At 32.0% G+C, this 23,387-nt stretch overlaps 4 protein-coding genes across 5 annotated transcripts in view; all 4 read right to left on the bottom strand.

Moving 5' to 3' along the window:
• LOC111704643 (fatty acid-binding protein homolog 9) overlaps positions 1-2,555 on the bottom strand; it is a 9,236-nt gene extending 6,681 nt beyond the window's left edge. For both annotated transcript variants that reach the window (XM_023476940.1, XM_023476941.1), the window contains exons 1-3: positions 2,483-2,555; positions 1,685-1,749; positions 358-401 (exon numbers count right to left, since the gene is read on the bottom strand). In XM_023476940.1, coding sequence (XP_023332708.1) covers positions 358-401; positions 1,685-1,749; positions 2,483-2,535 — 162 coding nt within the window. In that variant the 5' untranslated portion in view covers positions 2,536-2,555. The remainder of the gene's footprint in view (positions 1-357; positions 402-1,684; positions 1,750-2,482) is intronic.
• LOC111704639 (26S proteasome non-ATPase regulatory subunit 6-like) lies at positions 2,550-12,280 on the bottom strand. Its single transcript, XM_023476936.1, is given in 11 exon segments — positions 2,550-2,913; positions 3,170-3,209; positions 4,440-4,528; positions 5,026-5,124; positions 5,460-5,513; positions 6,827-6,893; positions 7,707-7,861; positions 8,847-9,040; positions 9,043-9,145; positions 11,454-11,534; positions 12,108-12,280. Coding segments are annotated over 11 exon segments (1,170 nt in total). The 5' UTR covers positions 12,273-12,280; the 3' UTR covers positions 2,550-2,790.
• On the bottom strand, positions 12,228-16,742 carry LOC111704641 (proteasome subunit alpha type-3-like). The gene is made up of 10 exons (XM_023476938.1): positions 16,653-16,742; positions 15,947-15,992; positions 15,531-15,609; positions 15,193-15,297; positions 14,302-14,346; positions 13,845-13,932; positions 13,099-13,165; positions 12,897-12,973; positions 12,640-12,756; positions 12,228-12,483 (listed from the first exon to the last, which is right to left on the bottom strand). The coding sequence occupies exons 1-10, from the start codon at positions 16,719-16,721 to the stop codon at positions 12,406-12,408; spliced, it is 771 nt and encodes a 256-aa protein (XP_023332706.1). The 5' UTR covers positions 16,722-16,742; the 3' UTR covers positions 12,228-12,405.
• Positions 16,723-23,387, bottom strand: LOC111704642 (26S proteasome non-ATPase regulatory subunit 9). Its single transcript, XM_023476939.1, has 10 exons — positions 23,340-23,387; positions 23,013-23,100; positions 21,972-22,099; positions 21,608-21,656; positions 20,572-20,607; positions 20,184-20,244; positions 19,801-19,852; positions 18,735-18,783; positions 18,416-18,488; positions 16,723-17,294 (listed from the first exon to the last, which is right to left on the bottom strand). Exons 1-10 carry the CDS (start codon positions 23,385-23,387, stop codon positions 17,267-17,269), a joined length of 612 nt encoding a protein of 203 aa, XP_023332707.1. The 3' UTR covers positions 16,723-17,266.

Here is a 23,387-nt window from a genome sequence, read left to right as displayed (position 1 = left end):
GGGGGGGGGGGGGGGGGGAAGGAAATAAAAATATTAGCCGCCGCCCCCAAAGGAACCGCCAATGCGAATGATTAAATTGGTTTTGCGACACTCAAATATATATTCCTTATGATGGGAAAATGTGAATAAATGGCAATCAGACCAAACATACTAATGAATAGCTTAAAGGGAACCCAGCTTTGCCTGAAAATTAAACTTTCTCTACAAAAATTAACCCAGACAACCTAGATTTTATAAACAATACAATAAACATTGCTGTTATCCTACCAAGTCACCCAATCAAAATTTGAGGTAAATCGGTCAAGGGGTTTCTGACAAACAAACAGACAGACATAGATTTATACTTTAAATATATACCTTGGTAAATGTTCCTTTATCATCAGATAGTTTATATTCTACATCTAATTATAAAAATGTTTTAACAAAAAGTCTGTCTAAATTGGGAGAATGCCATTAAACACAAATCTGAATTATTTAATGATATTTATGTGAACTCAAAAAAGTCGGCTAGTCGTTCAAGACAGCACCTTATAATGCTATTTAAACATTTTAGTAATCTTTAATTCTGACAAGTTTCAAACCTATTTTGATTTTGATTTGTCAACGATGATTATGTACCCCCCCCCCCCCCACCCCTGGAATGCTCTTAATGTGGGTGTGAAGGTAAAAGAATCTTCGCTTTTTAATAAAATTACTTAAAAAATAACTGAATTATCGCAGTCAAGAATTATTAAAACCATTACTAAGAATAAAATTAAAGGGTGGTATATATTCCCCCCTCTCTCTAAATACACCACAGACTTTTCCATGGGTTGACGTCTTCCCTTCTATACAAATCAAGCCCAAGCCCAAGCCCAAGCCAAGTCAAGTCAAGTCAAGTCAAGTCAAAACAAATCAAGTCAAGTCAAGTCAAGTCAAATCCGACTTTAAAGGACATACTCCTACGTCGTACAATGCAATAAAGGCAACTTCAAAGGGACTGTTAAGGAAAAATGAAAGCGGGTATATAATGAAACCTGAGTATTTTAGGAGTTGATCGAGACCTTTAAGAGTTTTATCTGATGTTCCTTTCTCGCGAAATTGATATAAAACTGTGTCAAAATCATACCAGAACTTATGTATATTAATCTAAGTTTTAAACAGATCATATTCAGTAAATACGCAACCAATCTGAAAATGACGATATCCCAGAGGAGCCTGAAAAACTAGGGTTTGCTCATATTATTATTTGAATTTAATAACTTTCCTTTTTTATTAGAGTAAATACGTCCATATCAAGTGACCAGAACTCCCACAAATGACAATGCAGTATCATTTTCTCGTCTCCGTCTGTATTACATAGAAAAACTCTTATAGGTCTCAATCAACTCCTGAAGTTCTTAGGTTTTAGCCCATACCCCCTTTCATTTTTACTTTAATACAGTCCCTTTAAACTTTCCACTTGATAATCTGTATTGTAGCACAGGCAAAAGGAGAGATTTAATTACATTGAATGGACTTAAGTCCCAAAAAGTAATTTTCAGATTAAAATTCAAAATTACTTTTTTGAGTAGTTATTGAGAGTAGCAAAAGTTTTGATCACTAGTTTGCTACCAAATAAAATTGCTTCAACTTCATCTGTGGTATAAAGTAATACTAGACAAGCTACGAGGTCGCAACGTCGTACAAGTGTTAAAACATATTCCTGCAGAGGATTTGGTCATTAATGTTCTTAAAAACCAGCCAACATGACGACACTCAAGAAACTCTCTAAAAAAATGAAAATTACACTCATGAGATTAAAAGGAAATGGGTCTGTGAACACTTCTCAATTACTGTTTATAATGTTAATTATACTATTAAAAACCGAATATAACAGACGTCATTATTCTACAATTATATTCGTCTTACTGTTTCGGTGCATTTTATAAGGATAAACAAAAATAAGTATAAAATGGTATTTATCATATTGTCATATTGCTGATTGCAAAACAATAAGCACGGGTTAGAAATTCTTGTTTAAATTACAATAATAAAGTATCTTTTTTAAAATGATTAGGTATACCGGAAAGCTTATACATCCTTTAAGTAAACAATCATAGGTTCATTTCAAAATCATACTTGGTAATTGGTATGGCGGACTTCGTTTAACAAGTATATATCACAGTATTTAGAACCTTCCTTATTTCCCAAAACTAGCAATCTCCAGTAATCATATTATTTTAGGTTAGATCGGTGATAGATAAACCAAGGGAGGTTTATATATTGAACATATTTTTTTAAAAAAGATTTCCCTATTTCAAAACTATATTCTGTACAAGTTTGTTTTCATTTAACTAGACATACAGTCAAAATTAGGTTAAGTGAAGGAAAGCAAATAACAGGAATATTAAACCATTTTGAACTTTTCAAACTTATAGATTTTAGTGGAACAAACCAAACGCCTTAACTAGTTAACCATTACTCTCCTCAGCAAAATCAATGATTATTAAATAAGAATGACCCGAAATTTTGATCTCTGTGTTCCAACTTCCATTCTCCAACCATGGATTCCATTTTTAATCAAGTAGTCTGAAAATGCATTTATCAAGATTTATTTCAATAGTTTCTTTATTTACGAACAAAAGGCAAAAAATCTAGAAGGAATCCTGGGGGAGGGGCGTTATATTTTTTGTTGTCAAATATGTTACTGAAGTTTAAAAGCCAGAACATCAAATTTAAACGTGAAAAATGAACATTCATAACATATTTTTAATTTTTTAACTTAATTTTCTAAATCTTATTTTAATTTAGCTCGGCGGTGGTTGATGTTTAGATGTTGATGACTCTGGAAAGTTTCTGAACTCTGTTGAGAAGAATATCTCCTTGTTTGATACAGGTTTGATACTGAGCATTCTTACTGTCTGGACGATTAGTGATCACTATACCTCCAACCTGAACAATATCCAGGTTTACTTTTAGATAGTAGTGTGCATTAGGTTGGTTCGTTTTTGGCATACATTTAGCATAATAAACAAATATTTTCAAAGTTTTGAATTCTAAATATACTCGATTTTTGACCCTGATGACCGGAAAATAAATGCAAAAAACGAACCAAAAACTATCTACAAACAAACTTTTTTGCATTACTAAAATCTTATTAAAGAAATTTTATTAATTCATTAATCAATTTTTTTAATAAATTAATTACCTTGTCAATCTTTGCGTGAAGCCGACCGCTTGCAATAAACCTAAATAAAATTAAAGAGAATTTTAACATATTTCAATGGACTGTTTAGATTCACAACGGATCAAGAATACTTTAGATATCCGTCATCTTAAATTTGAAAATTGATAGTTTTCAATTTTGGATTCTAAATAGAGGGACTCATTTCTACTTCAGGAAACAAGGAAGGATATTGTCATAATGAATAACTTTACAAGTTCCAAAAAGCGTCAACAGATTTAAAGAATAGCGTTGTGAGTCTTGTATGCCTCTCTTAACAACGATAAATAAATGAAGAAATAAAAACGATAGTTTCCTAAGTTTTCTACAAGTTTTTTTCGAATGCAGTGTGTTTATTAGTTTCTACGCAGTACAGGACTATACGGGTTGAAATACAAGATTAGAAAGCAGAGAAATTTTGCATAAATTTTTAATGAAGTTTGAATAAGAATAATTAAAAAACTGGTAAGATTTAGAATCCAACGAAATATTTCAGATCGATGGACATCGATTAAAGGTTTTTTTTTGTACAGAAATCAAAAAAGTTTTGACATTTTGACTAGGTTGAAAATTGATATCGACAAAATATAACTTATTTTGGTTTCACATCTATACTTGTAAAGGTAAAAATAGCAGTTTGCAAAAAGGATTAAACATATTGTTAAATGAATTTCTCGAATCTTTGTTATTATTTTGATCAAATTTCTATTAAATATATTCGCTTTGGTTTAAAAAGTATTCTGAATAAATTTGCATGTCCAAAATTGAAACCATAGCCCTAGTTATTATGATTAATTTCAATAAACGAATACGAACATTTTTAATTTCAAGTTTCAGTTAGTCCTTTTTCTTTTATGGTATCCCCCTTCGGTTGGTTGATACATTTTTCCCTACAGAGCAAGAGGGATACCCCCCCCTGGAATTAAACTAAATCTATCTATCTACCTGCAGAGCAAGAGGGATACCCCCCCACTGGAATTAAACTAAATCTATCTATCTATCTACCTACAGAGCAAGAGGGATACCCCCCCTGGAATTAAACTAAATCTATCTATCTATCTATCTACCTACAGAGCAAGAGGGATACCCCCCTGGAATTAAACTAAATCTATCTATCTATCCATCTATCTACCTACAGAGCAAGAGGGATACCCCCCCCTGGAATTAAACTAAATCTATCTATCTATCTAACTACCTACAGAGCAAGAGGGATACCCCCCCCCTGGAATTAAACTAAATCTATCTATCTATCTACCTGCAGAGTTCAGTATCCATATAGTCTTCAGTTACACCGAAGGCATCAGCCATATACTTGAGGGTCAAGCTTCTGTAGGATTCCAACAACTAGAAGAATAAACTATGATAAAATTAAATGATAATATGTAGGATCCCTCCCTCCTTTTTCACAAATTTTGAAGATCCGAATAAAAGTAAGAATTGGACATCAAAAGGCAAGAAATACGTATCTTTAAGAGGGGATGATTTTAAAAGAAAATATACCGAGATAATAATTACAGGGTTACCCAGAAGGGATGAGACTTTATCATTTAATGACGACGAAAATCTTTCTAAAAATACATTTGCATTTTTAATACCCAACCCCTTAGTCATCAAAAACCTTCCCCAATCTCCAAACCCCTCAAGATGAGGAATATAATTGTATCAAACTAGTCTTTCATAGTGAATAGATCGCAAAACTCAAAATAAAACGGATTTTTCTGTTAGCATAAATGAATTTCTAAAATTAAAATTTTTTTTTCCAGACTGAATTTTTTAATTTTAACAAACCATTAACCTTCCCTCGGGCCATTTCAGTTGCCACAACAGATAGTCAAAATTACCTGTGCGTACGCTTTAATCTTCATCTCTCTAACGTAGAATGCGTAATGAGGAGCAGTATACCTATCCTCCTTCAACACCTGCTCAACCTTACCCAGGCACTATAATATCATTAGGTAAAGGGACTGGACCCACAAGTTGAAGTGATATTACAATAAAAAAAAATCAACCATAATTTTAATGGAAGAGTTTCATGTCTTATTGACAACGGTACCATTTAAACTAATAGTATTCCTTCGTCTAGTTCATAAATCACGTTGAACCTAGTAACCGAAACTGAAAATGATCAATTTTCAGCGAGAAAAACAATCATGTCTTTTGTTGAAAAAGGCACTGTTGTGAATCAGACATGCTACTCAATAAAAACTCTTTTTGAGTCCCATTTGATTACCAAGTTCAGGGGGCGGGGTTAGAACAATTGAAGCCTTATGCTTACCTGAAAAAACTCAGCATACTGGCAGTTGTACAAGCTGAACAGGTATTTGTTAACCTAAACATATAATTTAATAATATTTAACAACATATTAATCCCTTATCATAAGAAAAGGAACGTAATTCTTGTTACAAACTAAAATTTTCTAATCCCCCTGTCTTCGCAACCTGATGGTATAAATCTAATCCCTTTATCTTCGCAACCTGATGGTATAATTATTATCCCTTTATCTTTGCAACCTGATGGTATACATCTAATCCCTTTATCTTCGCAACCTGATGGTATAAATCTAATCCCTTTATCTTTGCAACCTGATGGTATAATTATTATCCCTTTATCTTTGCAACCAGATGGTATAAATCTAATCCCTTTATCTTTGCAACCTGATGGTATACATCTAATCCCTTTATCTTCGCAACCTGATGGTATAAATCTAATCCCTTTATCTTCGCAACCTGATGGTATAAATCTAATCCAGATGGGGTTAACCGTCCATATTTCAAACTTTAAGACTATTTGAACTGACAGAACTCGTAGATATAAATATCAGAGGTCTAGAAATGAAATTTCAAGAACTTTTTAATATACACCCCTGAAAAAAGTTTGTAAGGAAATATATACACCTGTCATATACTTAATCTTTTTTCTTTTTTGGATTCAATTAAATTAACTTATTGGCTCCATGGCAAGTATGATTAATAAAGATTAAAAAGTCAGGATAAATTGATATCAATAAAAATCAATCTGTTTTCTGTTTTCATTTACTGAGAATACAAATTATCAAACCAAATCAGATCATTCTTTTAGGGAGATATACAGTATACAGGGTTACCCCTAAAGGATGAGATTTCAAAGACGATATGTACGGAATTTGTTCTTACATTCCCCTACAGTTGTACACACTTGTTTCTGTCTCTGCCAAATGATTAAATATGCCATGTAATCGATGGCTTACATGGAGTTGCACGGTTTTCAAAGATTTAAGGATAGAAAGCTCAAATCCTTAGTTGTGATTGGGTTTCACAAGGAAGGCCGGAACTTAACTAATCTTAATTTCAAATCTCTTAATATTTGTAAAATATTAATATAAAAATATAAGATGGAATTTAACTCTAAGCTTGCGATAAAATATGCCATATGCGCCAACTTGAACTAGTTTATAGTTGTTATTAGAGAAAATTCTTGAAGGAAAATAGTATAAAAGCTTCGAACCTAATTATTAATTTCTAATACTTAATTTCTTCATGAAGTAAGCAGAAAATATGTGGTTAGTTAAAATAATTGACGTTATAATCAAGAAAGCGAGAAGAAGGGGGAGGGGGGCGGGGACTCCCCACTCCACAGCCTTTATAGGATTAATAAATTCCTACCTCTGGTATTTGGTGAAGAACCTCCAGTATCTCACTACCCTTGATCACATCTTTATGAAGATCTTTCCTAAACATTAGTTTATTACTTTCAGTATAAAAATTAAATTCTACTAACCTATCTATAGCTAGTATACTGATGTATACTGTATACTAACCTATCTAGAGCTAGTATACTGATGTACACTGTATACTAACCTATCTAGAGCTAGTATACTGATGTACACTGTATACTAACCTATCTAGAGCTAGTATACTGATGTATACTGTATACTAACCTATCTATAGCTAGTATACTGATGTACACTGTATACTAACCTATCTAGAGCTAGTATACTGATGTGTACTTTGTACTAACCTATCTAGAGCTAGTATACTGATGTATACTGTATACTAACCTATCTAGAGCTAGTATACTGATGTATACTGTGTACTAACCTATCTAGTGCTAGTATACTGATGTATACTGTACTAACCTATCTAGAGCTAGTATACTGATGTATACTGCATACTAACCTATCTAGAGCTATTATACTGAGGTATACTGTATAATAACCTATCTAGAGCTAGTATACTGATGTATACTGTATACTAACCTATCTAGAGCTAGTAAACTGATGTGTACTATGTAATAACCTATCTAGAGCTAGTATACTGATGTATACTGCATACTAACCTATCTAGAGCTATTATTCTGAGGTATACTGTACACTAACCTATCTAGAGCTAGTATACTGATGTATACTGTGTACTAACCTTTCTAGTGCTAGTATACTGATGTATACTGTATACTAACCTATCTAGAGCTAGTATACTAATGTATACTGTGTACAAACCTATCAGCTATCTAGAGCTAGTAAACTGATGTATACTGTATACTAACCTATCTAGAGCTAGTATACTAATGTATACTGTGTACTGTACGAAAGTAACGTAATCCATGAGTTCGTATGATGTGAATGTTGAGATAGCGTCTAGGAACAGTGAAGCTGATTTCTTGAAGTCTCTTACAGACATTGCGTACAGTCCCTCATAAACCTGAAAATCATTATTATTTTTCTTATTATTATTATTATCATTATGACAATTATTGGAATCAAGTGAAATCCATTTCAATTTATAAAAATGTTAGAAATGAAATGAATAAAACTGTGCAGTGTGCAGTGCTTAGGATCCATTGCATTTAATGCGGATCCGGATCCTGGGTCCGCCCTGAAATTAATGAATCCGGATCCGTACTCAGGTCATGCACGTTTACGTAAGGTTTACTATTTTTTTTAACATGAGAAAATTTTAATTTTTTTCTTTCCGCTTTTTTTTATGACAACCATTTCAACAGTTGTAATTTTGGTTTTGAGAGCAAAAAGTTTCCGTGGATACGCAGATTTTTCCGGATCCGGCAAGCAAAAATGTTGCACTGTAAATGTGAAAATATAAGTTAAGAATATCGAATAATAATATTTCCATGTAATGTAAGAGACCTAAATTTTTTGATGTAAAATATACATGTTGTATGAGATGAGGTTAGTAAAATAATTATTTGTTATTATTTTTCCCCTTGGGTTAAATATATTATTCACAACTTCATTTTTAATATTATGATATTTTTAGTTGAAATTTTGTTTTCGGAGTATTAGACAATATTGTACATGTTTTACAGTTTTACAATTTAAATATTAGGGGATCTCTAAAAAAAGGCTTACTTGTTTGTTGCACCTCAAATGACCCCCCACAAATTGTCAACTGGATGTAGAAAAATGGTTACTACGTAACTACTAACATTTGAATTACAATTGTTTTGGAAATCCACCAATGAAAACAACTCCGAAATCTCAAATTGTCACTGTTCCCTTATTAACGAATAAAAAATGTTAGCAGGAAAATGGAATAATAATTCCAAAAAGAGACTTAACACTAACAGATGAAATAATAATTCCAAAAAGAGACTTAACAGTTTAGTAGGGTGTGAGTTGTCTGTAGTCAACCAGGTGTACCTAGTTACACACCCATGTTTATTGTTTACCTTGAGCCTGTTCCTTCTGTCCCAATCCCCTCCTTCATCTAGCATCTCCTTAGCCTTCTCAATATTCGCCTTGATGATCTCATGATCAGTAAAGAACAGACCAATCCTAGAANTGTGTTCAATGTATTCTTGTTCTATTTACCTGCAGCATCCTTGATGGTCTCCTCCATTGTGTTTAATGTATTCTTGTTCTATTTACCTGCAGCATCCTTGATGGTCTCCTCCATCTTGTTCAATGTATTCTTGTTCTCCTCCTTCATCTTTTCCATCAACTTCTGATCCACAGTCCAGTTCAACTCCTACAACAAGGAATTAATTACTCAGCTCAAATACTTACTTTTGCAACTTGAGACAATTTTAATCAATACCAAGAAGTACCGAAGGGCATCGTTTTGAGGCTCATTTTTAAACATTTAAAGTTTTTAGGCTTTTTAAAAGGCATCAAGAATCTAAAATGCAAATTCTATTTAAAATTGCATTCTTGACAAGAATGCTTTTATTACAGAAAGCAAAATCTTTAATCTGATCAAAGATATTGACCATAACGATTTTTATAAACGGAAAACGATTTTCTAATCGGGTTGAAACAATAAAAATCGTTCTAAATAATATCTTAAATGAGAGAATTTTTTGCTGTGTGCAATTTTGAAATAGGATTTGTATCTCAGATTCTTATGAAGCTTCGAAAAGCCTAATAACTTTAATGTTTAAAAATGGGGCTCAAAACAATCTCCGTCAGTACCAAGAAGTAGCAGATCTACCGTAGACTAAGTTAAACCATTTCTTTTGGGCACCGGTTCAAGTTATTGAAAAGTAGTTAAACTTGGTCAAAGCTGTTCAACTACTTCTGATATTAATTAAATTTGGCCCCTAATTATAAACTTTCACTTGTTGATCTAGCAGAATTCAAATTTTGAGACATCAAAGTCTTCGACATCAGGATCAAGAGATATTGGGATTAGAAAATTGGAGTCTAAACCCAGTACTCGATTACTTTAATCCACTAATTCAATGGTATTTTCTGTTACAAGGACCTACCCTAATTCGTACTTAAAACTTAATCTTGATACCTAATACGTTTAAAGGTTTCTCTTGGAGCGAAAATAAGATTTTTAAGATTTAATAATTTATGAGGGAAAGTTCATGTTTCTTTCCCCATCTTTTTAAAGAGAAGCAGGCCCGTTAATAAACGGTACCATTCATCTGATCAACAATGTGGAAGAAATCGTTGTTTTCCTAGCTGCTTGAATTTTTTATTCGAAAAGTTTCTCCATTTTTTCTAAACCAAGAAATAGCGCAAGTCAATTTTATGAAAATGATCAGTTTCCAAACACAAAACATAGATATCTATTCAATGCATACTTGATCAGACTAAATTCAATTTAATCAAATTCAATAAGCCAGCTGATTGTCTATGTCCAACAACTAAGGGTTTAAGCGTCTAGCTGTGATATTTTAGTGTTCTCTTTCATAAAGCTCTACTAGGGGTTGTTTTTGTTTACGGTAAACAACATTGCTCTCATATTAAATACTTCAAATTGTTTTTGTCACATAAAATCGTGTCACTAGAGACAGGGGCAAACTAAAGAGATGGAGGGATAAGATGGAAAAATTGAGGGAAACCCCACTAAAGGGGAGGGGGAGGGGGGAAAATTTTGTGAATCAGACATGCAACTCTATAAATGCCATGCCTACAGTACCTTTAATATCTATATTTCCAATACAATTCTGGAGGTTTAATTAATATTTTTTTTTATAAAACAAAGAAACTTTTTTCAAATAAAATTACCATAAGATGCAAAACTTCTAATAAAAATGGATACAAAAGTTCTTGACAATATCGCCAAATAAAATTTGTTCAAGTCTAAAATTCAGTGTTTGCAATAAAGTCAAACAAAATAAAAAATTAGGGTGCACTGAAAATTGAATGATATATATAATAAAATCCAATATCTGAAAAAATTAAACTTTAAGGACTAGTAATTGTAATTTCAAGTGACCTTCATTTAAAAGGAGAACAATACCCGATTTAAAATGGTCTGATACCTTTAAACCTTCATCTAAACTGAAGATATTGTCGTTTGTACTGATTTAACAGTGTTAAATACCCTTCATGTCTTTAGTTTATCAAATTGTCAACAACAAATTATCTTAAATAAAGTTTGACGACTTTCTGGTAGTAAGAAATCCTGACCCTTTAGAAGATTTCGCATTTTTCGCAAAATTTTGTTTTTGGCTGCATTTTGCGCATCTCGTTCGCTCGCGAAAATTGCGAATTTTTTCGCTTCAATCTGTTTCGCAAAAAAGGGCGAAATGTTCGCGAAATAGAAATTGCGAAAATTTCGCTAAAAAATGCGAAAATCTTGTGAAAAAAATAATGCGAAAATTTCGTGATAAAAATAATGCGAAAATTTCGCGAAAAAGTAATGTGAAAATTTCGCGAAAAAATGCGAAAATTTCTTGAAAATATAATGCAAAAAATGAACATATGTATTGTGGACGGACAGACAGAAACTTAAAAAGGTAGCTAGTGAAATCAAATTCTCTTCATCAAACATTTATTAATCAAATTAGTTTAAAATAGTTTTAAAAACAAATTGAAATTACCTTAGCATAGAGTTGGTATAATGGAGCCATGTTAAACTCTTTAATATCTGACATTATCTTCTCCTTGATACTTTCATCATTCTAAACCAAATATTACTATAATTATTGCATCATGCTTATTTTTTATTATGATGATTGCATCATTCATAACAATCTATTATACAATTGTAATTGTATCACTCTAACCAAAATATTTTTCAATAATTGCATTATAGGAAAAAATGCTATAATTATTGCATCATTCTAACCAAAATATTATTTAATAATTGCATCATTCTAAATCTTTAAGTCGAATCATTTAGTTTATGAAACAACTTGTTTTGATTGAGTGAAAAATATTTATTTGACGAAATCAAAGTTTTGAGAGAATGAAAAAGTTCAAAGATACCCCCCCCCCATATCACGCCCATTTCAAGAAATGCAAATTTGTGTCTCAAATGTCCACCAAGATCTATTTAAAGCACAAAAAAGTTATATATTATAGGAACTACAAAAGATTTTGGTGGCAGATTCTATGGACTCCAATACAATTTGTGGCAGATTTAAGTGTCTGACAAGTGGAATATTATATAAGGTGGAACAATTTTCTCCCAATATTAATCCTAGATGAACCCCCTGATCTAGGGTTGGGGTTTGTATGGTTTAAAGTCCAACCTGAAATCTTTCAACAGACTGGAGCTGAAACTTCCTCTGTGCAATCCTAAGATCAGGGATCTTAGCCAGACCTTCTTCTTCCATATTTTCAATAGGCATCTTGGGACTTGGGAGTTTATCTGAAACAGGAGGACTCGAGATAAAAAAGGACAAGGAATCTAGCATATAATTAATTAATCACAGAAAACGATATTCAGAAGGGAATACATTAAGCTTTAATTTGACGGATTTCTTGGAGAAGGGTTTGCGAATTTCTTGGGTAAGGATTGGCAGATTTCTTGTTTGAGGGTTATCATGATTAGGACATATCTTCATCTTCAGAATCCGAATCTTCCTCCATAGCAGACTTGGCAAACTTCTCAGCTTCAACCAATACCTGGAAAAAATCATATTGTTTTACTAGAGAAATATAAATTAACATAAAATTTTTTTGTAGACAATTTTAAATATAATATTTAAATTCCAAACCATACTAATCTCTGGGGAACACAAATAAATGATAACAATTCGATAAATCAAATAAAATGATTACCGAATCTGGAACTTTCATGTGGATCCCGTTAGTGAACTCCCCGACCCAGCTGAGCTCAAGCTCGAACATCTTGTCCTTGACCTCGTCGTGGACCATGTAGATGATCCTAGCGGCCTCCTATAAAAAAAAATTTTAAATGTAATGTGACATCTAATCTATTTAAAACAAATTGATATCTAATTTCTTTCACCCTAGCAAATCAAAATATTAAAAAAAATATATTTTCAATTTTCATGTCCTAATCTCTAATTTATTACCTTGATTAGATCAGCACAGGATAAGTCGGCCATCTTAAGCTTTTCAAGTTCAGTTTTAGCATTAGACTTAGCTTTTCCTACAAATAATATAATTTAAGGGTGTATCAAATAATTTCATAAAAGCAAAACATCCCCCCCCCCCATAGAAGAAAAAATTCATAATGAAGTTAACTGCGGAGTTTGATCATTTATCTTGTTTTACCTGCGGCAGCTCCCCAGTATCCATATCCAACACCACTAGGTCCCATACTGTACAACTGTGCACCAGCCTTAGAATATTAACACTTTAAAGGGACTGTAAGCGTATTTTTAAGTGACCCTGCATGCAAAGATGGCAATGCTGGATTCCAAACGGTATCTTTACTCAATGAAATATCAATATTACCAATTTCGTAATTTCGTATTTACAATTATGGTTTTCTACACACTAGTGAATTAGTAATTATGTTCTTTAAAGAACTGACATCTCTTTGTAAAAATGGCTAGGGCTCTATTGCAAATGACAAAATCTAGTTGTTTTTATAATTGAAGTAAGAGAGAATAATCAAATTGTCAAAAAAAACTGTCTGTACAGTGTACAATGTACATTTTACGTGTGTTATTGTTATTATTAACAGATGCCCTATCACCAGTCCCCACACTCCAATCCAAAAATGAATTTACAAAGTCAGGACTGAAATACAGGATTTACAATCTATCATGAAATAGGGATCCAAGCTCCTCGCCACCAGTGTATCCATGACATAACAGTCTGCTTGTGTATTGTATAAAACTTAAAAATTTTAAGTAGAGAGTGTAGCAGTCTCCTCTAGTAATATATTGAATGGAGAAATGTGCTCAACTCCTTCTATCCTCTGATATATAGAATTTAGAATTTTATCTAAATTTAAACAGAGTATACAACAATCCATCAAATCAAAAGTTCTGATCAATGAAAATAAAAACTACCTGTTTGTCCCAGGATCCCAGCATTATGGTTGCCCCAAAAGGTCGGATAGATGAATACAGTGTGTACGCGTGCATGTACGTACTCACCCTGCTCGTGTACACATACTTAATGTATTGCATACATATTTTTATCATTAAAACAAAAACCACTAGAACATCTTACATCATGGTTTTCAGATCAACAGTTTAGGCTAATTCCACCAAAATTAAATGTAACACCTTATTAACATTGGCAGTAAAAATATTCATGGAGCAAAAGGGTTTGAAGCAAAGACAATATTAAAAAATATAAAATGAAAGATTCAATCGTTGAATTAGAATCATAGAATACAGATAAATAATTGAAGAGATGTATGATTGCAAATGGTTTACAATTTTTAACAAAAATTTCATTACAAATAATTATCGAAATGGCCTTAAAACACAAATACTTGAAGCACCATTGTTGTGTACAATCCTTTGGTTGAGGTAGGGCAAAGGAATAGGAGATCCATAATCATTCCTGGATAAACCATTAATTAGTCAGCTAATATGTACAATTGGAAAACTTAAGAAAATAGGAATACTTGCTACTTAACGAAAATACTCTACTTGCACCATTATTTATTTCTATATAAACAAGACATTCGTATATATATATATATGTTGCGGATAGCCGGCCAAACGGCTGGACCGATTGGGCTGAAATTTTTTGTGGAAACTCACGGGAGTCCAGGGGGTGTTACAGGTTAAAAAAATTCGGAATTTATTTTTAAACTTTTTTTTCAACATTTTTATTCTTTTATTTTTCTTCAAAATTTTTCCACGGGCAACGCCGGGCCCTTGAGCTAGTTACATATAAAACAAGACATTCGTATATATACGAATATATATACGGCTGGACCGATTGGGCCGAAACGACACTCATGGGTGGCCAGGGGGGGGGTTGATGGGGTAAAAAATGCAATTTTTTTTCCGCGGGCAACGCCGGTCCCTTCAGCTAGTATTACATATATTTGGCTTGTCACTGTGTTAGTTTGGATGTCTCCAATGAACGACCAAATGGCTGAACCGTTTAGGCTTAAAATTGTGCAACTCAAATAACCTTAAGGTAAGGTTTATACCCGGTCGAAATTATAAAAGGTTGTCTAAAAAAATAGTCTATTCTCTAAAATCCGTCACTGATAACTAAAAAACTGCAGAGTTTTGAGTCGTAAAATGATTAAAGAGACAAATGGCAGCTTTAAAATCAATATTTAAAAGCTAAAATCGTTAGTAGAAAAAAGGTCTCGAAGCGTTTTTTAAGCCTGTTAAGTGTTAAGCAATCTTTTAAAAAATAACTAGTTATCTTCTATGTTAGCTATCTAACCTGTATGTAGAAGCTTCATCACTAGCTATCTCAGCGAGCTGCCGAGCATCTGCAATGAGTCCAGCTGCTGCCATACCGACGTGTGTGTCAATGTTAAATATTCTCCTTAAATAAATAATTATTAATTAACCATCATTTCGTAGAAATCAAGAAACATCAGAAACAAATGCCAGAAATTATTTTCAAAGACTAATTAATATAAAAATAAAATATTCTTAACCATTTATTTATACTTCCGAAGTATTACTTCTCCTTCCCCCTCATTTCATGTTCTTATTTAAATTTCTGAGGTTTTAACTACAGCAAGGGGGGAGGGGGGGTTAAAATTTAAAACCCACCTGTTTGCTCCTTTCTCATAGAGTTTGCTGGTCACAATCTTCTCCACAGCAAACACTACTCCATCCTTGCCTCTGATACCTTCAGGTCAACACAGGGTCATTCAGGTAATCAGAAACCCAGGGGGTATTTTGTCGATAATTATTTTGGCTTATTATATGTAAGTGGCTTCGCGCCTATCTTTCTAGTAATAATCTAACTTTATTCTAGCTGAACGTACATTTCCAAATAATAGTGTCATTACAATTTTTTGGCGGATTTTCCTGGTTTTATTGAGGATTTGCAGTAATTATATTGAGGGAAAAGAAATGTAAATAAAATAGTACCAAAAGTGATCAATTAATACAATTAAAAGTTCATTCAGGAAAAACTGTGGGGAAGGGGAGGAGAGGTGGGGGGAGAATGATTTGTCCCATTCCTATTGCAGTTCCACTATTCTCCACAGCCTTTTCAGCATACTCAATCTTAACAATCACCATTTAAAGTCTAACAATCTAAACCGGATACTTTTATACAGACAAAACTGAACATATTCGGCTTAAAATAAGTTTAACTTATTTCTTTAAATTCATTGGTATAAGCCTAGAACCCATGACCAAAAATTCAATCAAGTCACACTCTAAGGGTGCCCACTACAGTATCCAATTTAAGTCTGAAAAGAGAACTTAAAGCAAAAAAAAAGAGGTTCCAACAGCATGTATATTTATAACATAAATGCTAATTTAAAATGTTCAAATAATATATATCTTTAATGGAACAAAGAGTTTAGAAAGAATAACTATAACGAATATAAATAACAAAAACGAAAAAAATCTCTAAATTGAAAAAAAAATATCTATATTGAAAAAAAAATAGGTTCAATAATACTGAGTAGAATATGATGGATGGTAATTGAATTTGGATGTATTTACTGTGTACTAGCGGGGGTTGTGTGTGTATTTGTTTGAGGGACAAATATGTCAATATTTCACAGGAAATTGAAAACTTTTAAGGCTAGCGATCATAAATTAATTGTTTATGCTAGGGCCAGGGTGTAATTTTTCAGAAGAATTCCACCCCAGGGGGCGGGGGTTATAATTTTATTTGAGAAATATACACCCCTGTAATAGGATATGAAAAAGCACCTGAAAAACTCTTCCATCAGGAGAGAACTGTGAAGCGTAGAGATCGTATCCTGTTCCAATACTTGACATCTTTTCTGTAATTCAATTTATTTGTCATTTAACTGTTTTGTATACTGGGCATTGGTCATTAAGACGACAAGATTAAAATAATCACAATTATTGTAATTTTGCAGAATTTTACGATAGAAAATATTGAGAAAAGGTAAAAAAGATGGGAAGGAGTTCTTCCTTAATCCTTCTCCCAAGCCGCATCTAGTTTACCGAGCCACATTCTCATAGTTTTTGATCCAGAAAATTGCAAACAATGTTTCTCAGATTATTACATTCCTGTTGGATGATCAAATAAGTTTAAATTTTCATACAAATCAACATTTGTCTCAGGTACGTTATTTCACCTCTTTCAACAGGAATTTGTCCAGGGGGTTGGAAGGGGGGGGCTAACCAGAGCTTATCCCCCGTTTTCAGTTTTCAAAAGGAATGAAGGAGGGGGATGCCCCCCACCCCTCTTTATATTTTTCAGGATTTATGTCCAAATTAATATTGAACATATTGTTTCCAAATAATATGAATATTTAGAAGTCTTCGTATTAAGATTCATCTATATTCTGAATAAATTATCGGGCTGGAGAAATACTCAGAGGCCTAAAATAAAGTAAAATATAATATCTGCAAAGTTTGATACAGGAAAATATTTTCTACGTCAAATGACCGAAATTGTAAATATCAGTGAAATTCCATGCAAGGATGGCAATGTCCGATTTACAACCGTACCATTGAAACCTTAATCTTATCAATAATGTGGAAGATAACGTCGTTTTCCTGACTCAGAAAGTGTTTAATTCTGACGATTTCTTCAATGTTTCTTATAAGTAAAAATTTTACAAGTCACATTCTCAGAGTAACCCGTAAAATAAGCAGTTAAAAAAAACATTGTTTTCTAATTTAAACTCGGAGCAGACAAAGCATTTAATTAGAACAGTTGTGAATTCGGGCGTTGTCTCTTTCCATGAAGGGTCACCTGAATTTACGCTTTCAGTCCGATAACCCTATTTGGACTAACGTCTGGTTTACCCAAAATATTTCCTTATTGTAATACAAATCTATAACTTATGATATATGTTTTGAAAGCCCGTGGGCTCCACTTAAATAATCTACAATAAAAACAAGCAAATTTGACAAATTTAAATATTTATTGCAAAATAAAGTTTTTTTCGCGAAAAAATCGTGGGAAAACAAAAGTGCGCAAACCATGATAAATTATTCATTTTTAAAAAGCCCATGACTCAGCGAATTTAAATATGCAAAAATAGTTGCAAAACTTTCAAGACCTATGTGTATTAAAAAAAACTAAAATTGTGCTATTTTCCTCTTAAGGCGTCTGTGCAAAAATATATGCAAAATATCTTTGCAGAAATTGTGTGATCTGCTTCCTTGTGTTGAAGGCTTTATAAAGACCTATAAAATGTTGAAATCCAATGACTGGAAGCAGGTCTAAATTTGGATTTAGTCTGGTAACGGTAAAATAAGGCTTACAGGCAGTATGCCTGAAAACTCATGCAGTATGTTTAGAAGCCCATATTTTGGCCTAAAATGAGGGGCATGTACTAGTTAGAAAAGTAAAAAAACATTTGAATAGCCTCAGACCAATACTTTGAGTTCTGGCAAACAAACGATAGGAGGGGGAGGGGGGTTGTCACAATGATTCCCCCCCCCCACCCCTCAATCGGAATATAAACTTTTTTAATATGGTTTATCCTCTTTACCTTATTTTAAGTCCAAGAAGCCCCTGTCCTGACCAAATTTCAGGAGTCAGTCTTAATCTGTGCACTGCATCATCTAAACATTGATTTTTAATTCATTCATTCATTCATCCTTTCATTCACTTCCAATCATCCTTTCATCCATTCATTCATTCACTTCCAATCATCCTTTCATCCATTCATTTATTCAAACAACATTCTAAAAACAATTCTTGTTAACGTTAGTTTATACATTGTACAAATCAAAATACCAAATCAATAATAAAGTTTAGTGCATTTCAATTGCCAAGAGAAAGCCTATTATGAAGTAAAAATGGCTTGCCTCGTAACAATATAACTGTAAGAGGTTTGTTTTCACTGTGTTCTACCACCTGAAAATATATATATATATGAACGGGACTCTACGTGGCAACGTGCCTTTTCAGCAATTCTTCCTTTATTTTGAAATAATTTCGCAGATTAATACAAATTAAGATAGAATTAGATAATAAGATATTTTTAATGAAAAAATAAAGAAGGATGATTGATAACATAAAAAAGACTGGAAAAAATATTTTAAAATACAAAAAGAAAAGCACAAAAAAAGAAATGTCAATCTAAAACCTTTAAGTTTCAAAACTGATAAAATATTGAAGAAGAACAAAAAAGTTTAATAGAATAATAAAATATTCAGAGAACAATTGATTCAGGGATAAAAATTTGTTTGAAATTTTGATTGGAGGAAAGCCTTATATCGAACTTTATGGCTGTTTGCTAAAAAAACGTATAATTTTTTGAATTGAATGAGTTAAAAATTTAACGTATTTTCTGGCTGAGAGAGCGGGAGTAATTTTCATGAATACATAATATATTTATATTACAGTGTACAAGTTTAAACAAATGGAATAAATAAGTAGGCACTAAGATATAGATTCTATGGCGTAAAAATATTATCAAGCCGATGAAAAAAAATTTAAAATCAAAGGATGCGATGAAAAAACAAGAAATTTAACCGTTTCCCATTTTATGCAATTTTAGGGAGAAATTGGGTAATAACCTGCAGCTGCAATATCTAAGATATCTTAATGATAATCTTCATATTTTTATTGCAGATTAATTTTTTTCTTCGATATCCAGCATAATAACTATACCCTGAAGGAATAACTGAAAGAAGAGATAAAGCATTGAACCTTAAAATTAAAAGTGCCCTCTGTAAATATCGAGATCAAGCCATTGGGATTATGAATAATCCAGCTGAGAAAAGGTCCACGATTTTTCTTAACTCTCAAACTTAGCCAATAAAATGAGGAAAATCTGCGAAATATTATCTTGTTATGCACGGCAAAAAATGCGCGCACAATTGTTGCTGGAAACAGGTAAACATAATCTCTGAATTAAAGATAACTAACCTCTGAAATGGATTTGAGAGATGTAAAGTTGGAGGAGTTTACAGAACCAAATCTAAATTAAATTTTTATAATTTCATTTCAAAGCATCCATCAAAACTTCACTTTATTTGATTATAAGGATATTTAAACTAGTTAATTTAAATTCACAAATTTACTATGAATATATTCAGATGGACATTCTCAACATCAAATATATTTTTGAATTTTGCTAATTACATATCATACTTCTAAACATGAAAAAAACAGTTCGCAATAAAATTGATACTGATTTCGATTTCAAATGTATGTTTATTCAAAATAACTAAATAATAAAATAAATTAAACAAAAAAGTCAGGTTAAAAAATAGAAGATTAAAGTATCCAATAAAAGAAGAAATAAATACCCTGCGATCAAATCTCCAGGTTTAATACCAGCAGTTTCTGCAGGAGAACCGGCACAAACAACTTCATCAATATATTTTAATATTACGTTAATTTCTTTCAATATTTAACTTAAAAACTTAAGTGATATTTTTAATTTTCCTTTCAAGATGCCAATTTCACTTCTGAATAGAGGATTAATACAGAGGAGAAATAATCCCCCACATTTAATAAAAAAAATTAAAAATTTATGCAACTAAATGATAACAGTTCCAATTTTAAGGACGTTTAAGTTCTGTAGATATATTCCAATACACTAGGAACTATGAAGGGAAATGGTATCATTAGAAAAAGTGATTAAAAACAAAAATATCTGTTATCTTACAGTTTAAAGGATTTAAAAATATATCCCTAAAACTCGTGCAAATGGAATCGGCTTCTCACGACCTAAACTTAAATATTTATTTAAGAATTGAATATACTTAATACCAATTAAATTGGTGCCAGCAAATCAAATTGTTTTTCAATTTTCAATTAAAAAAATCTCCTTTTTAATAATTCTTATTAAAAAATAGTTTTCATTAAATAACAAAATAACTAAATAATTTCTCAAATAAGCTACAAAGATTCAAAGAAGAAGTTTTAATTAACTTGTATTAATTAAGTTCAAGGTGAAGTTTTAAACGTTGGACGCATCAACTATCTGGAAATTGGCATTAGTTAATTTTGTCTTGGTAATTATAATTTAAATAAATAGTACCCCCCCCCCGCAAATAAATTAAAAATGGATTTTAAATAACATTTCTGGGAATATGTCAAGATAAAATAAATTCTGAAAAGGAAAGAGCTTTTTAAAAATTTAACGAGCTGCAATTTACAAAATATTTTTTATTATTTTAAGGAAAAACATGTTTTTTAAATTTATTTAAAAAAGAGTATTGTTTATGTCCAATTTTTTAAAAGGTTTATTCCCATACATATAAGCAGTTTGTTTTTAATCTTCCTGACAGAAACAATCTCACGGAATAATAATGGTCTTAAAGTGAATATTTGAAAATTGTCTTTTTGCCATCTCATGATCTGAGTTCATTTCCCTTATTTCCATTTGACAGCCCAATTTTTTTAATTATCTTTTTTGTTTGTTTATTTTCTTATGGTTTTTAACAATTTTTTTTTATCGATATTGATGGTTATTATACCGTTAGAACTGACAAAGGTCAACCCAGACCGAAATATATTTTCAATAAATGTGGAACTGACATCTAATTTTTTACTCTACAGAGGTTTGGTCCATCACCATCGCCAAATTTTAAATGTTTATTACAATTTACCTTGAAAATTGGTTCAGGATTTGTAATTACTAAATTAAATAAATAAAAACCAGCATAAGTGTGTGTCTGACCCGACCCTACCCGAAAACAAAATGTGTTAAATTAAGTTTAATTCCCTGTGGAAAGCGAAGATAAATTATCCTCTAGTCCGATTCCTTCTCTCGCCTAGAAACAGTTTTAGAATATATTCAAACAAACGACCCCTTACCATAAAAACAACTTATGGTAAAGGTTGTTTTTCAGTTACACAAAGTCGACCATATGAGTCGATTAGTAACACAGTGCAGCGGCACTTAGCTTAAAGTCTATGTAGGATCAAATATAAATGAGAAATATAGGTTTTTTACTGTGAATATTTAAAAAAAAAGTTAACTGCGGTTTCCTGAAGGAAATCGTCTGAATTTTACATTTCTCAATAAAAAAGGGCGAACTCATCCAGATCAGAAAAGTTTCCATCGCATCCTTTACATAGATTAATACCTGAGCGTGTATGTTATGAAGTCCAGACTCTATTTTGTTCAAAACATCTTTCAGATCATTAGATTTAGTACGGATGGAATGGCGCGCATGCCGCACTTGATAAACATCAATATCTGCACGCGGAAATCCTAAATAATTCATTATTATAAGGTTGTAGTTTTTATTAAAGTGACCCTTGTCCGAATGAATGTAAGCCGCGTCTAAAATCCCCAAAAAACCGGGTTTAATTGAGCGCCGGCTTAAATCTTGAAAAAATTAATACAAATTTAAGTGGAACCGACAAAATTTTAGCCGCGGCTTAAATTCTTTATATTCGGTCTCCTCTTCATCTATAAAATGGGATAGACGGTATCCTATAAACCTTGTCTGATGAAGATGAACGAAGCTGACAATTGATTATTTTCAAACATGGTTTCTCTATAATTGTGACCTATGCTGCAGAAACATTGAAGGTTCAGTTCCAAAAAAACGACGATATCTTGCTTATTGTTATTCTAATGAAGGGTTAAAGGGTACCTATGAGAATCGGACATGCCACTCATTAAACGTAGGGTTATTAAACATTATTTCTAAATTCTCCCTTTAAACCATTGAACAGCTTTGAATGAACTTCATTCACCCCACATAATTTAAATAAAGTAAAACTTGAAAATATAGAAATAACCTAATTAATTTATAAAATAAATGATTCAATTCTTAGAAACGAAAGAAAACACTCAAAAACAAAACAAATATTATTGTTTGAGCAATGTAAGTAATGGAAAAATAAAATTTAAAATAAATTGTTGGCTGTTGACTTCTTTTCAAACAGGACCCTCAACAAACTAGTTTTTCACAATGAAGAAAACTATAAAATGGATATTGAGGAGGAGCTCGGGGGGTGGTGTAGTTAAACATTGAAGAATTTAAATATCTAATAAAATATTGATGTATTGATGCATGTTAATTATGCAAATCATAAGAATTGAAAGATCTTGTCAGAAAAAAAAGAAAAGGCCTTCCTAAATTAAAGTCAAAATAGAATGAGAGAACATTATTCACCTTCGGCATCCACCAGAGGGTCTTCCATCCCCACACCCTGGGTCTTTAATACATCATACAAAACTTTTAATTCTTCCTCAATACTTTCCTAAATCAAAGAATTGGTTTAGATCAAGCTTTTAAGTCTACCCGACATTAAGGCATTCGAAAAACCGTACTAAATTATAATGTTGGAGTAAATATTATTGGCATTAGCCACGCCTACTTCCCCCTTATTGAACAAATATTCATCAATAGCCGATTAAAATTTTTTATTTCTCAAATTGTCCAAATGTAAAATGAAATCTTAATAAATCTGGGAATCCATTAATTATGAAACAAAATTACCTTTATTTTGATAAATTCCAGGACCTCAGCTCTCGTGAAATTTGACAT

This window comes from Eurytemora carolleeae, unplaced genomic scaffold, assembly GCF_000591075.1.
Source record: "Eurytemora carolleeae unplaced genomic scaffold, Eaff_2.0 scaffold31, whole genome shotgun sequence".
NCBI classification, from domain to species: domain Eukaryota; kingdom Metazoa; phylum Arthropoda; class Copepoda; order Calanoida; family Temoridae; genus Eurytemora; species Eurytemora carolleeae.
Note: the sequence above shows the minus strand (reverse complement) of the source record. Positions and strands in the feature narration are given on the sequence as shown.